The sequence below is a fragment of the Melopsittacus undulatus genome (genome assembly GCF_012275295.1).
Source record: "Melopsittacus undulatus isolate bMelUnd1 chromosome W unlocalized genomic scaffold, bMelUnd1.mat.Z SUPER_W_unloc_7, whole genome shotgun sequence".
NCBI classification, from domain to species: Eukaryota; Metazoa; Chordata; class Aves; order Psittaciformes; family Psittaculidae; genus Melopsittacus; species Melopsittacus undulatus.
In genome coordinates this window covers 623,535-639,600 of record NW_022993949.1, presented here as the reverse complement: position 1 = coordinate 639,600, position 16,066 = coordinate 623,535, and the positions used below count along the sequence as shown (strand labels likewise).

Here is a 16,066-nt window from a genome sequence, read left to right as displayed (position 1 = left end):
CGACTGTGACAGGCAGGAGTCCAAGACCATCCAAAATGAGTCCAAATTTTTATTTATATATGAACTAGCAATTTTGTTAAGATCTGAATTAATGAAAATGATACGTTCTGAAGTAAAAAGTTAAAATTGTTTGCTTCCATTTTTAAACAGAAGAGAAAAACATAACTGCGAATGTATTAGTTTACAGAATCCCAAGGGTTGGAAGGGACCTCAAAAGATCATCTAGTCCAACACCCTGCAAGAGCAGGGTAACCTAGAGTACATCACACAGGAACTTGTCCAGGCGGGCCTTGAATATCTCCAACGTAGGAGACTCCACAACCCCCCTGGGCAACCTGTTCCAGTGCTCTGTCACTCTTCCAGTAAAGAAGATCTTCCTGATGTCATGTGGAACCTCCTATGCTCCAGTTTACACCCATTGTCCCTTGTCCTACCACTGGATATCACTGGAAAAAACCTAGTCCATCATCCTGACACCCACCCTTTACATATTTGTAAACACTGATGAGGTCACCCCTCAGTCTCCTCTTCTCCAAGCTAAAGAGACCCAGCTCCCTCAGCCTCTCCTCATAAGGGAGGTGTTCCACTCCCTTCATCATCTTTGTGGCTCTGCACTGGACTCTTTCAAGCAATTCCCTGTCCTTCTTGAACTGAGGGGCCCAGAACTGAATGCAATACTCCAGATGCGGCCTCACCAAGGCAGAGTAGAGGGGGAGGAGAACCTCTCTTGACCTACTAACCACACCCTTTCTAATGCATCCCAGGATGCCATTTGCCTTCCTGGCCACAGGGGCACACTGCTGGCTCATGGTCATCCTCCTATCCACCAGGATCCCCAGGTCCCTTTCCCCTTCACTACTTTCCAACAGGTCAACCCCCAACCTGTACTGGTACATGAGGTTGTTCTTCCCCAGATGCAAGACTCTACACTTCCCTTGTTGAATTTCATCAAGTTTCTCCCTGCCCAACTCTCCAGCCTGTCCAGGTCTCGCTGAATGGCAACACAGCCTTCTGGTGTGTCAGCCACTCCTCCCACTTTTGTGTCATCAGCGAACTTGCTGAGGGTACACTGGGTTCCCTCATCCAGGTTGCTGATGAAAATATTAAACAGCACTGGTCCCAGCACCGACCCCTGAGGGACTCCACTGGTCACAGACCTCCAGCTAGATTCTGCCCCACTGACCACAACTCTCTGCCTTCTTCCTTTCAACCAGTTCTTGATCCACCTCACTACCTGATCATCAAGCCCACACTTCCTTAGCTTATCTATGAGGATGCTGTGGGAGACAGTATCATATGCCTTACTGAAATCAAGAAAAACCACATCTACCGCTCTACCATCATCCCTCCACCTAGTCACTTCCTCATAGAAGGCTATAAGGTTGGTCATACATGACTTTCCCCTGTGTCATGGTTTGATCATGTTTTGAGGGTGTTTTTGTTCAAGGTTTTTTCCAGCCAGGTGGAGGAGGGGAGTCCGGGAGGAAGGAGAGACAGGACACCTGACCCAGGTTAGCCAATGAGGTATTTCATACCATAGCATGTGATGCCCAGGATGCATACTGGGAAAGAGAGGGCAGGAGGGGTGGAGCTCTGGAGAAGAATGGAAGAGGGAGCACGCGGTGCTCAGCCAGGCAGGGTGGAGTGAGTTATGGGTCGGTGGCTGGTGGGGTGTTGTATTCTTTTCACTTGCTGTTTGCTGTATCATTATTATTTGTAGTAGTAAATGGCAGTAGGGGTTTTGTGTTATGCCTTAGCAATTAAACCGTTCTTATCTCAATCCGTGGGGGCTACGTTCTTTGGATTCGCCTTCCTAACTCTCCGGGAGTTGGGGGACTTGGTTTAAACCATGACACCCTGGTAAAACCATGTTGGCTGTTCCTAAGGACCCCCTCATCCTTGATCTGTCTAGAGATGGCATCAAGAATAAGTTGTTCCATCACGTTTCCAGGGACGGAGGTAAGGTTGACCGGTCTATACCTGAGTCCTCCTTCTTGCCTTTCTTATAGACTGGTGTGAAATTTGCCATCTTCCAATCCTCAGGCACCTCTCCTGTTTCCCATGATTTACCAAAGATTATGGAGAGTGGCCTAGCAATGACCTCCACCAGCTCCCTCAGCACCCGTGCGTGTATTCCATCTGGACCCATTGATTTATAGACGTCCGGATTGCATAGCTGATCCCTAACCCAATCCTCATCTACCAAAGCAAACTCCTCCTTTGTCCTGACTCCTTCTGGGGCTACAGGAATCTGGGGCCTCTGGGGAGAGTCTGCAGGAGTAAAGGCAGAGGCAAAGAAGGCATTCAGCACCTCTGGCTTCTTTATATCCTCTGTCTCCAGGGCACCCACCTCATTCAACAGTGGGCCTATATTGCCTCTTGTGTTAGTTTGATTTGCTATGTATTTGAAGAAGCCCTTTCTATTGTCCTTAACCCGACTAGCAAGATTAAGTTCCAAGGAGGCCTTAGCTGTCCTAATTGCCTCCCTACATCCTCTAACAACTGTCCTATATTCCTCCCAAGTGGCCAGCCCCTCTTTCCATAATCCATAGATTCTCCTTTTCCACTTGAGTTTGCCCAGCAGCTCCTTGTTTAACCACGCTGGTCTTCTAGATCCCTTACTTGATATCCTACTTGTTGGGATGCTCCGATCCTGAGCTTGGAAGAAGTGGTCCTTGAATGCTGACCAACTATCTTGAGCCCCTTTACCACCTAGTACCCTTTCCCATGATACTTCCCATTGCAATTGTTTGAAGAGGCCAAAGTTGGCCCTTTGGAAATCCAGAACCGTGGCCTTGCTAGGTATTCTATTCCTCCCACACAGGATCCTAAACTCCACCATCTCATGGTCACTGCAGCCAAGGCTGCCATTGACCATCACCACTTCAACCAGACCCTCCTTTTTGGTGAGTACTAAATCCAGCAGCACTCCTCTCCTCGTTGGTTTGTCCACCATTTGCATTAAGAAGTTATCATCAATGCACTGGAGGAACCTCCTAGACTGTGAATGATTGGCTGTGTGAGTCTTCCAACAAATATCAGGGTAGTTAAAATCCCCCATGAGGACCAAGGCATGTAGTCGTGAGGCTACTTTCAGTTGCCTGTAGAAAGCCTCATCAACTCCTTCGTCCTGATCAGGAGGTCTATAATAGACCCCCACAGCTGTATCACCCATACCAGTCTGCCCCTTAATTCATACCCACAGACATTCCACTTTCTTCTCGTCTGCCCCTGGACAGAACTCAATACATTCTAGTCGCTCTCTCACATAAAGAGCAACTCCACCACCTCGCTTTGCTGAACCATCTTTCCTAAAAAGGACATAGCCATCCATGAGCGCATTCCAGTCATGTGAGCAGTCCCACCATGTCTCTGTAATTGGCACCAGATCATAACCTTTAGACCGCGCACAGACTTCTAACTCCTCCTGTTTATTCCCCATGCTACGTGCATTGGTGTACAGGCATTTCAGGGAGCGAGCAGAGAACGCTGATGGCAACCTTGGGAGGCCTTCTGGTCTTCATTAATACTAGAACAATGCCTCACTAGTTCAAACCCAGCTACAACCCCTTCGTACTTTGAATCTAACCTGAAGCTCTGTGAGTGAGCTCTGCTAACTCTTGTCCTAGTACCCTTTTTCACTTGCGGGACAGGGTCTAAACAACTATCCTTTCACACAAATGAAACAATAGATTGATAGTCCTCCCTAGTCTGCCATCCTTCAAGCCCTAGCATGTTTCTCTTGGGCTTGTCCCTAACAGGCCCAGTTAAATCCCCTCCCCCCTTCATATCTAGCCCTGTCAATAAGCCCTGCTAACCCCTGCCCCAAACCCCTTTTCCCCCTCTGGGACTGGTGTATCCCACCTGCCACCAGCAAACCAGGTGTCTCATACAGCAGCCCATGATTGAAAAATCCAAAACCCTGCCTATGGCACCAGTCACGTAGCCATACGTTAATCTGCAGAATCTTCCTATTTATCTATGATCTCTTTACCCTTGCTTGTAACAGGTATGGAGGCAAACACCACTTGCGCTCCAGACCCTTTAACCAGCCGTCCCAGGGCCCTGAAATCTCTCTTCATTGCCCTTGCCCTCCTTGTAATAATTTCATCACTGCCAACCTAAAAAACCAGCAGCGGATAGTAGGCAGAGGGCTGCACCAGATCAGAGAGTTTCTTTTTAACATCTCTAATCTGAGCCCCAGGTAGGCAGCAGACTTCCCTGTGGGATGGATCCGGTCAACAAATGGGCCCTTCTGTTCCCCTCAGAAGGGAGTCACCCACCACAATTACTCTTCTTTTCGTCTTTGTTGGGGAAGTTCTAAGGCATGGGGGTGAGTGACAAGCCCTAGGTGACTCACTAGATAGATGTACCTCTCCATCTCCATTTACCTGGCCCTCTAGTTCCAAGACCTCATACCTGTTATTCAAGGGCAACTGGGAGGGAGGAAGGGATTGTGAGGGTTTTCGCTTACCTCTCCAAGGAGGGACCTCCCTCCAGACCTCCTTGTCCCTTAAGCTCACTCCTTCTGTCTGATGGTAGGAGGGAAGGGGATCCATCACTTGTTCAACCACTCCCCTCTGCCCTTGCCTTAGGGTGTGGCTCCACCAATCTATTTCACTTTCACATTCTCTGATGGCTCTCAACCTTTCTACCTCCTCCCTCAGTTCAACCACCTGCCTGAACAGATCATTTATTTGCTCACAGTGAACACGTGTATGTCTGAAAAGTTGAACTTTCTGAAGCCCAGAGTTGTTGGAAAAATGAAGAAGAAAAACCCCACTGAAATAACTCTTTAAGTGTTTTGTTTTGACAATGTTCCTCAGGAATTCACATCACGTAGCTGGGAAAATGCTAGCAGTTAAATCTATTCAATGTCATGACATACAAAATTGAAACATAATAGCTCCTAAGTGGTTGACAACTGGCAAGTACTTTTTACAAGGATAGAGAGAAATTTATGCTATCAAATGGAACATAATTTCAAAAGTTTGATTTTAATATAAATGAAAATGCTACATGGGGACTCCAAAGGATATGGAAAAAAGCTCAGCAGTAGCACTTTTATAACCACATATTTAAAAAGCTTTTAAGTAAAGAATCATTACATCAAAACAATTTTCCTTGAAAGATAAAAAAAGAAATTACAGCATGAATATTAACAAGTTATCTGAATAGTGAATTTCAAAATAGCAGAAAAAAACAAGGAGCCAATGAGTGGCCTAGTTTAAAGAATGTCTTACCAATCATATGGTTAGCGACATGGATTTGTATCTCTTTCTCATTCTCAAAGGTCATCTGGCACTTGATGCATTGATAGGTCTTTTTCTGTTTAATAACCAAAAAGAGATTAGACTTGCAGAGAGATTAAAAGAGATTAAACTGCAGTGTAGAATAAGGCAACTGTGATCATGAATATATCATGTTACATGCTTCAACTTCCACTGAGGCCTTTTCTGCTCACATATCCCCAACAAGACACCAAGTTGGGCTGGGCTTTTCTGAGACCATAAATACACCCTCTAATTAACAGCCTGCTTTAGGAGAATTTTTAATTTCAACTTTAAAAATTCCAAGTTATAGTACTTGAAATTCTGAGTGCTTAAGCCATAATAAGACTGTTCATGTCATTTAACCCATTGCAGTAAAAATTCCTGTAGAGTGAAATAAAAGACATTGAAAGAAAACTGTTTTCAGAAAAAGATCAACTTTCTCAAAAAAATCCATCTTTAGTTAAACTCAAAATATAGTAGGAAAAACACCTATAGTTACTTCGGGAAGTGAAAGGAAAAAAAAGTATCTTTTGTAATGGTCTACCATCAGAAATTATGGAAAAACTGCATTACCACAAGGAATTGTTTTCTAGCACAATCTGTTGTGCATTATTTTCGCTGTCTCAGCATCATACCAGGGAGGCCTAGCTGCAGAAGGCAGGAGACACTGTGAAGAGGCAATTATATGGACTATTTATTTAAATAGGGAAAATGGAGTTTGCACTCAGATTGACAGTGGTGTTTGCACTTGTGCAACATGACAGAAAAAAAATCAAAGAAATCATTTCTAGAAATTAAAATGCATGTTGACAACTTAGACGTCCAAGTTAGGAAAAAAAATAAAAAATGAATGCTAAGTGGGCTTTTTGTATACTAGCAGAAACTCTGCAGGAGCACAGTGCTTTGGTCTGATGTGTATGCTCATTGACTGCATGGGAATATGCTATCTAAAAAGTCATCTTTTGACATGCAATTTAGAAAAAATTGGCTTTTTGTGCCTACTTCTTTCTAGAGAATAACTCCTACTGAAGCACTTGCCACCAGCCATGAGCATGTGGTTCACATCCTTATAGCCAGTGTGGATGGCAGCAGAGCATATGTGAAATCTCCGCGAACTGGCCACAAGCTTAGTTAGCCGAGGAATGGATGAGAAACCCAAGCCATTAGCACTGAGAAACCCAATTCAGTAAACAACGCCCTCCTAACTTTTTTGAAGGAAAATATTTTGTAGGTTGGGTTTATGTACTTTTAGACACACTTGATTTTTTCTTTACAGCCGCCATCCCACACCTTACAATCACATTTTAGGACAGCAGTAATAAGTCAGAAGTTTTGAGTCAAACAGAGGAGTTGCTGTCACCCCCTCTGCTTATGGGGTCCTATTTTCTCAAACACCTGCTGAGGAAAGAACAAATTAGGTGCTGCCAAGAGCTTCTTAACTACTTCCCATGTCATCAGTAGCAACAAGTTAGCCTGCTGGAGGTTAATGAACATGATGCAATACCATAATAACAAATGCACCAGTCTATGGATATTATGCCTATTCCATGAATTCTGTATGCAGTCCAAGCTAAAATAACAACGGGTGCCTCACATGATAATAGGAAGAAGGCTGCACTCCATTGGACAAAACCTGACACAGCCAAACACATAAAAGGAAATAGTTTGGACTGGCTAGTTGTCCCTAGGCAGCTCAAGAGAGTATCCTCCTGGAGTCCATTCGGAAAGCAAGGTTGTTAATGAAAAAGCAGCTGGATTTCTGCAGCACTCTTTCTTGGGAGTCTCTTCTGGCAGACAAGCACAGCACACACATGTACACATGTCCTCTCAAACACGCTGGCATACACATGCTGAGGGCTCCTAACTTTAAAAACAAAACAAAACACAAAAAGCCTTGGAGGAGAAAACCAGGATTTGGGCAGTGAAGGATTCATGTGGTCACATTTAAAACTTGAAACCTTCCTCTTTAAAACTTCAAAGCTGACTAAGTTCTGCACCTTGTTCAACACTTACCTCTGTTATGAGGGTTCCATAAGTAACTAGCTAAAAAGGACAATATTTCAGCTCAACTCTATTTCAAACCTTTAAAGTTATGTTAAACACAAACAAATGATTCAAATTTTTAATTGATTTCAGTGCTTCTGAAAACTACTTGCTAACAGATCTGGATACAGGATGTCTTTGTTTACCCACAGATCCAGTGCAAACTCCTCCACACCATTTCACAAACTTCTAACACTCTGCTTGGCGTGACCACCCTTTAGGGAAGATGTCAGATTTCAGACTTCCTTTTAGTATTGTCTTCAGCCTCAGCTGAGAAACATGCATGAACAAGAGCAGCTTAACTGAGGTGATGGCTCTTGTGATAGGGTACCCTGCTTGATATGGAGTGAGGTTAATAAATGGCCTTATATGGCCCACAAAATAGGTACAGCTAGATTAGCACCCAAATGTATATGCAAGAGATGGAAGAGCTTATTTTTTTGGCTCATTAATAACTTTTTAAAAAGAATGTCACAAAACTAGACTTCCATTCTCAGTAAATGGGGAGCACTAGTTTGAATACAAGGTTGCGTTATTTGTGGTACCAGATAAGAACTTCTTGTGGGTATCATGTGGGTATCATGGCTTCACAGACATTATTAATGGGTCAGTTAGCTGTTTTTAAAGTTCTATCTTCACAAGTGGTGACAACAAAGGTGCTCAGACTCTGAGGAGCTAACAGTGTCTGGATGATGGCATATAGGTGACAAGAGACCAGATGAGCAGGTGTTCAGCTGAGAGTTCAATCCCTATTAAGTCAAGATATTTAATCCTAATCTTGGCACAAAACAGTAGCAGTAACAAGAGGGTTCTAATTTCTAAACTAACCATTGTTCCCATGGGGTTTCCAGACTGTCCTCCTTTAAATCTGGAAATGGTTTCCTGTTCTACAAAGAAAATATTCCTCCATTCAAGTAAATTTACAAGGGAAGAGAAGGGGTGCAGGGGAGAACAAAGAGAAGGAACTGAGTCCAAGAAAGTGTGCAGGAGAAAAGGAACTGAGTAAAGGAGCAAAATAGGGTTCATTCTTCCAACTTTCTATGCCACCTCCTTTGCTTCTTCAGTCCAAATAATCTAGGTTGGCTAAAAATGTAACACCATTAAAGACAGAAATTTATTGAAAGACTAAGCACTTGCCATTGTCAATGTTAAATAAGCATTGTTCACAATAACTATGGTACAAAATGAGGTTAACTGTGTAAGAGAAAGAACAGCTTGAAACATTACTGTTTCCAGTATTACAAGGGGCAATAAGATCTCAATACTAAACAACTAGTCATGTTTCTCAAGACATGTTAAAAGGAATTAATAGAATATATTCAAAACTGAAGCTCCTACACACAGAAATATGTTCAGAAAAACATGAAAGCATTACCTCTTATGCCATCATGATAGAATTAGAAAGGTCTTGAGCTATGCACGTGTCAGATACTGGAATGGTACCTCCACCTGTGATGTGATACTCATTAAAAAAAATCCTTTCAGTCCTATCCAAACAGAATAGCTCATGTAAAACTATAAGAATCAAACACAAATTGATGTTAGATCAACCTTTAACTACTAAGGTGTACTTTATTTATTCCTCTTAGAGATGCTCCTTATGGAAGACCATTGACTTGACTTAAAATCTCCTAATAACAAATCCCCCAATGCAGATATTGCCATGTACACAAGGCAAAAATTTTCTCCATCTGGAAATCTATCTTGTTGACCATCATGACTGGATCCTAGTTAGAAGTCCTAGCAACAAATGTGATCAATTCAAAGATATTTATTCCTGGTTGTTTGCTATATTAAAATGTAATTGAAGAAGACAGAATACGGCAGAATTTTCAATGGTTATGTGCTTTCTTTCATTCTTATGGATAAAAAAAATGAAACAAGCCCCCAAACTTACAAGCAATTATGAGTGCTTTTTGATCCTCATCTAGCTGTTTCCATCTGATTTTCAGAACAAAACATCCAAAAGTTTGATAGTAAAAAAATTAAAAATAACAAAATATTCACACTTCCTTTGTGGTGCTATATCCATGTGCGTATATATACAAACTTTAATACATACAGTAAACAGGAATTATTCTTTTTCTCCTGCTCATTTTCCCTTCCCAAATATATTAATTTTTTATTCATCAAGAGCTAATATTTATTTTCTTCATTTCTTTCATTTTTTTTCCCCTGAAATTCCTTTTAGGCTTCCATGCCCATTTCTTCAATTCAAGAAGTGCAAGTGCTGGTGAAGTGATTTCTGACACTGAAAGAAGTTACGGATTTTGTATGTCATCATCTTTTCTATTTGCTTGGATTTCATTCTGCCTATTCTTATTTACTCTGAAATATATACCCACTACTTAAAATCTAATCTCCCTATACTTTCTGACTGTACCTTGTCTTCAATGGCTTTTCTGTTTAAGAAAGAAAAATCAATAAGGTGCTTAAAAAAGAAATGTAGAAGTGCTCATGAACTGGAGAGAAGCAGCTTTTTTTTCTGTGGACATCAGCAGATTACATGCATTGTGCACTTAAGATTGCTCCAGTAAAATGGTATTTTACCTGTAAGCAGCATGCTAACAAGATTACAAGAGAGATTGTTTTCAACTTGCTGAGCTTTGCTATGAAGCCAATGAAGTAAAGTAAATGCTATTCCTGAAATAGAGAGGTTTACTAGCATTTAAAAGACAGTGTAATTCTTTCTTTGAAAACTCCTGTGCTAGGCAGACACAAAGGGCAGTCATTGCCTTGAGAAACCTGAGTGAAACATCAATAGTTTCCATGTTAACTGATATCAGAGTTCACCTCTTGTACCTTTAATGAATTACTCCTAACAACAATATATCTATTCCTGGGATGTATACCATAAATGTCTCTGATATCAACATATGTGCAGGCCATAGACACCTGTTGAAAGTAACATTTGCCATCATCACAAATGCTGATTTTTCATTATCTTCTACAAAGGAACTAAGACCTTCTCTCATGGGATGAAATTCAAGGCATTTACCTTATTGAAGAACTTAAAACTCTCCCTTGAGAGAACAAGTATGGAAGCTGTCACTGAAAAGAAAGAGTTAAAGCAAGAAATAAGAGCAGAATATGGCAACATATTCTGCTTCTGATAGTCAATAGGAAAGAAAAGGCAATACTTCAGGCTATGAAGTAAGAATTAGTCTTACCTAAGAGAACAGAGGTGCTTTAAAGAATTTAGAAGGAAATAAAGGCTGGAGGAGGGGGAAGGAGAACGACCTAGCCAGAGCCCCAGACAAATTCTCAAGAGGTATCACACCAAAGGAAGGATATTTCCATTCCTCATTCTTCTGCAGAATTAGGTGTGTGTATCTAGAGGCTTAGTCATAAATTTCAATGCACACAGAGGGAACAATATGCAGCTGGTTTACTAAAAAAGCAAAAAACCAAGAAATTAAACTTTCTGGGAGATTCACTCAGAAGCCTGGAATGGGGCATTGATGCCAGCGGGTGCTGGGGCAGACAGTGCCGTGCTCCGAGCTAGCTGCACACAGCCCAGCTCCACTGGATGCTGCTGCCTTGTGTGCCCCAGTGCTGAGCCGGAGCTAACAAGTCCTGCTGGGGACACACACAGCCTGCACCAGCTCTGGTGTCCTCAGACTGTACTATGGTCTTCTCTTACTTACTGAGCCCCCAGTGTTCTAGTTGAATGGTATTTTCAGGTTCTTTTAATACAGTGAGATGTGCTTGTGGGTGCTTTAATTATCAGATTGGCATAAACAGGCATCTATGGTTGGAATTATTCATTAGGAGTTGGGTGCCTAATTTCCTTAGATACTTTTGAAAATCTCACCCCATCATGTTTAATTAAAAACGTGAGATGATATCAATACTCAGATGTGTTTGCTGTTGGTCTCCCAAGATTTCCAAAATCTACTAATTCTATCTGTTCCTGACAGAGGAAGGACTGACTTGGCCCAATCTTGAACCAAAATGTCAACAAACAATTTTAAAAGACTATAAACTACAAATATATTAATCTCCTGAATAGGCTTCTGAAACCTTTTTTTTGTTTCATGTTCCCAAGTATTTTGTAAGCTAAGAAATGGGAAAGCAGGCTATCATCTGCAAACATTGAAGGAGAGCACACTTAGATGTAACCTGCATTAGACAACTATTTCCAGATATGTTAAGAAAACTGCTATTTTACCAGAGGGCCATAAAGCCGATCCTTTTAAAATCACTTTTAAAGTCATCCACACACACATACAAGCACACATGGATGCACACAGACATCCAATAGCCTCTCAATGTTCACTCTGACAGACATCCATGAGGACAGCCTCATTAGCACAGAAATTTGTTTTAGTGAGAATTTGGGAGGTAAGGTGGAATTCACTATATTTTTCCTTCAAAGTTCCTTTACCCTCCTGCTCATGTTTAGCTCACTGGTAGGAACTCAGATCTCAAGTATGACAGGTCAGATTTTCTTCTGCTTTGGGTACTCAGTACTTCCTTTTTGTTCATGGAAATGTCCCAGCTTTTCCAGATCTGCTAGCTCAATAGCATCAGAGTTCATGGACAAACTCAATCCCCACCATTCAAGTGTCCCATCTCTCTGTTGGTAAATATAGGGCAGTTTTATGGTAAAAAATCTGGTGCACTTCCACTAGGAATCAAGGAGCCTGAAAGGCTGAGCAACATCTGATTTTTTTATGTGCCTTACTCTTCTTCCTGTTTTGTTGGTTTTTTTTAGCAGCACTAGTAATTTTATAAAGTGACAGTTAAAAAACAAACAAAAAAAAAAGAATTACAACAAATCAGTTCTCAGTCTCATTGAAGGTCTACATTTTATCCCTCAGACATTTTAAAGTTCAGTTGTACTTACTCTGGGAACAAGAGATGTCTGGGCACCTTTCCTTTGGCCGCTAGTCTCAGGCATCAGGTCTCGGTGGTCAACCTGAATGTGGCTTTCTAGGTCTTTGGCACTTTCAAATTTGACACTACACTCTGGGCACCTCAGACTGCCACACTGCCTCTTGTTCACCTCCTGTGGAGTCAAGCCTGAAGACTGTCCATTGGTGTTCCTGGTCATGCATCCAACACACAGGCCATAGGGAAGGCCATTCACATCCAACTTTACCAAGTCCTGCTTATTCCATAACTCCTTCAAGCACAATGCACATTTGTAAAGTTTTTGCAAGGCCTGGCCATTGGGAGACGAGGTTGCAGAGTTTCCTGACAATTTCTGCATATGGAACGTCCCATGAATTTTCAGCTCAAGGGCAGAGGTGACTGTCTGCATGCAGACAACACAGCGAAACCCAGTGAGGGAGTTTCTGAGATCTGGATGCATCTGGCAGTGCTTGATAAATTCCTCCTCACTCTGCAGCGGCATTTTGCAAATCCGGCATGTCCCTGTATCCAAACTCTTGCTGTGAGTGACTTTGTGCTCCGTCAGGGTCAGGAGTGATGGGAAGTGTTCCCCACAGATGGGGCACATGTAGTGCTTGGCTGGGCCTCGATGGGTCTGCATATGTTCTCTCAGGCCATTTTCTGAGAAGAAGGTCCTTGAGCAGATATTACACTTGTGGCTACCTTTGATGAATTCTGCTTTCTTCCTAGAACAGTCATCCTCCCCAGGCCTGATGTTATGGTCTCTCAAACGATGGTTCTGCAAGAGGACCTCCATAGTGTAGGCAGCCCCACAAATGTCACAGCCATACATGGACTCAGAAGCATCTACATCATCCTCACTGGCTTCGTGACTGTTAGAAGTATCTGAATTCTTCATTAACATGTTCTGGATATCTACCCCTTCTTTCTCATTAGTTGGGGTCGTGCCATTAGCTGTACCATTCTCTATGCTAGCATCAAAACCACAATGTTTTTCCTGCAAGTGCTTTTCAAGCAAGATGATTGCATGAAAAGCTTTGCTACAAAACTTGCAATTATATTTTTCGCTGTGGGTTGTGATGTGACACTGCAGCTCTACCTCTGTGCTAAAGGTCTCACCACAGAAGATGCATTTGTGAGACTTTGATAGATTCCCCAGGTGACTATGCTTCACATGGATCTGGAGATCCATCTCCTTCCTAAAATCCCAGTTACAAGCTGTGCAAAGATACATCTTCTTTTCATTGCTATGCTTGACTGCCAGATGCACTTGGATAGATACCTTGGAATCAAAAATTTCTTGGCAAAGGGTGCATTGATACAACACAAAAGTATGTGTGTCCAACAAATGTTTTTGCAAATCATCCACCGAAGAAAACTGTTTGTCACAGCTCTCACATACATAATGTGTTGAATTTGTCATGTAATGCATGGTGAGATGTTGCAGAAGAGACTCCTGGGAATCAAAGTCTTCTTTACACTGAGGGCAAGACTGTTTCCTCAACAGCAACTCCAAATGCAACTTTAAATGGGTTTGAAAACTTTCAAAATTTGAGAACTTTAGATCACATTGATTACATGGGTATTCACCATTAGACACTGAATTTATGCTAGCAGAAAGCCACTGCCTTTTAGGGGAAGAGACTTCAACATCAGAAGAAACTGGACTCTGCTCTGTTTTAGACTTCTTACTGTGTGCCAGAGGAATGTTCTTGTGGTTTTCTTTAATATGCTTTGTAAGCTTCAGAATGGAGCCAAAAATGGGGGAGTTTGTGCAATAAGGGCATGAATAAACTTCCATAAAAGACTGCATTGGCTGAATGACAGGGGAATCCAATTTTGAATTTCCTACATTGCAGTGAGTCTGCTGAATATGCTCAGTCAAGGTTGCTTCCATCAGAAAGCCCATGGAGCACTGGTTACAGAAGAAAGCGTTGTTGCCATCTTGAGGGGTTGTATTTAGGACACAGTGAGTAATATGGATGTGTTCTTGTAAGCTGTTGATATCCACAAACATCTCCAGGCAATAGTTACAGTGAAAGGCAGAAATGTTTCTAAACTGCATCATGGGATAGGCATGGGTTTTGTGCACTTTTCTCATGTGTTCATTCAAGTTGTACAGTGTAGGCATGGAATCAAGGCAAGTCTGGCATGTGTGGCTTTGCTGAGGTTTGTCTGCATGAATGGTCTTCAGGTGGATCTCCAGAACAGCAAGGCTGTTGAAGTCACGCTTCGTGCAGTATGGACAGCTGTAGGCAACTTTAGACCAGTTGTGGCCTTCCCCTCTGTCCACAGACCTCATTTTCTTTTGTCCTCTCAAAGGCTTTAAGGTCAAATCTGGGGTGGAACCTCTTTCCACTGATACACTGGAGTCAGGCGTTGCACTGCTCATGGATGCCACACTCCCCAAGACTGGGTCAGGGCTTAGGCTGTGATTGCTGGAGTCAGGCTGTCTGTGGCTGTCCAAGTGGCAATATACATCCTCCACTGAAGAAAAATGCTCTGGGCACATAGGGCACTTGTTTTTTTTGTTGGCATGGGCTTCATGAATGTGTGAGAGCAGCGAGTGTTCATCTGCAAATACTTCAGGGCAATGAATACACTGCAAATCTGCCTTCTCTGAAAGCTGTGGGTGGAGTATCATTACGTGCTTCTCAAAATCTTCAGTCTGACTGAATGTCTCTTCACAGTAATCACACATAAAAGCATCCTTCTTCCCCTCTTTCTCAGTCTTTGCCATATGTTCCTTGTTCTTCTTATGAGCTTGCATGTGACTCTGCAATGAGCTGGTTGATGAAAACCCACGTTTACACATAGTACACTTGAATGGTTTGCTGGAGCTGTGAGTTTTCAGGTGAATTTTGAGGTGGTCACTGCGAGAGAACGCAGCCTCACATTCATGGCAATGGTACTTTTTATCCCCTGTGTGAAGCTTTATGTGGCGATCCCTACTTCTCTTGTGCTTAAAAAGACGGCTACAGTAGGTGCATTTGAAAGGTAGCTTGTCACTGTGGATCTGCTCATGCCTTTTAAGGTAGCTCAGGCGAATGAAGGACTTATCACAAAACAGACAGGGATATGGCAGGCCAGTCCCCCCTTCCTCCTCCCCGATGCCGAGATCACACCCATCTCCTATCATCTGAGTGGGTGATGCAACATCTTTGCTGGAGGGAGATGAAGCCACCCAGGAGAGTTGTGGGTCATCATCACCATCTGTAATGGGAAAGCAGAAAGGAGATTTAAAACAATTCCCAGTGCACCTGTGAAATAAGGACAAAGCTCTCAATGACACTATGGGCTTCTGCTACTACAGCATTAAAAAAAATCAACTAAAAACCAGAGATCTTGAATTTCAAAGGAGACTTGAGAAAGAGAAATAAAAATATAGTTGTACACATAATTCACAAATATGCCAACATATAGTATTAATAAAAAGCATTCTTATTTAGCAGGTTTAACACCTGCTCACTGTACTGTAAAGCAATAAAAATGTACAAAGAAAAACACAATATGCAATGAAGCAATACAAACATTTTGAAAAACTACAGTGTTTAAGTGATCACCTGTGATTTTGTGAGCCTTTTTAAATGCTACATCAAGATGATTTTAAGTTATGTCTCCATTAAACAAAATCCTCCAGTTCTGTCTCAAAGATTGTAACAGAATGAAAGTCTGCTCAAAAGCAGAGTCAAACATCCAGGTGAAATAAAAGCATCAGATTTGATAAAGCTCAAGAAAATCAGAGAAGAGATCTGCACCATTATCATACTTGCTCGAATCAAAGGTAATGTTGCCTGCTTGGTACAAAACCATACAAATTAAAAAACCCCAGAATATCACTATTGGAGGTCTCAAGACATCACAAAAGAATGAACTTCAGGATAAACCAACAA

General features: G+C 42.1%; 1 protein-coding gene across 2 annotated transcripts in view; it reads right to left on the bottom strand.

The window, feature by feature from the left end:
* Nucleotides 1-16,066, bottom strand: part of LOC117438308 (zinc finger protein 423-like) — a 271,743-nt gene that overhangs the window by 111,175 nt on the left and 144,502 nt on the right. For both annotated transcript variants that reach the window (XM_034073858.1, XM_034073857.1), the window contains exons 3-4: nt 12,166-15,386; nt 5,244-5,328 (exon numbers count right to left, since the gene is read on the bottom strand). In XM_034073858.1, coding sequence (XP_033929749.1) covers nt 5,244-5,328; nt 12,166-15,386 — 3,306 coding nt within the window. The remainder of the gene's footprint in view (nt 1-5,243; nt 5,329-12,165; nt 15,387-16,066) is intronic.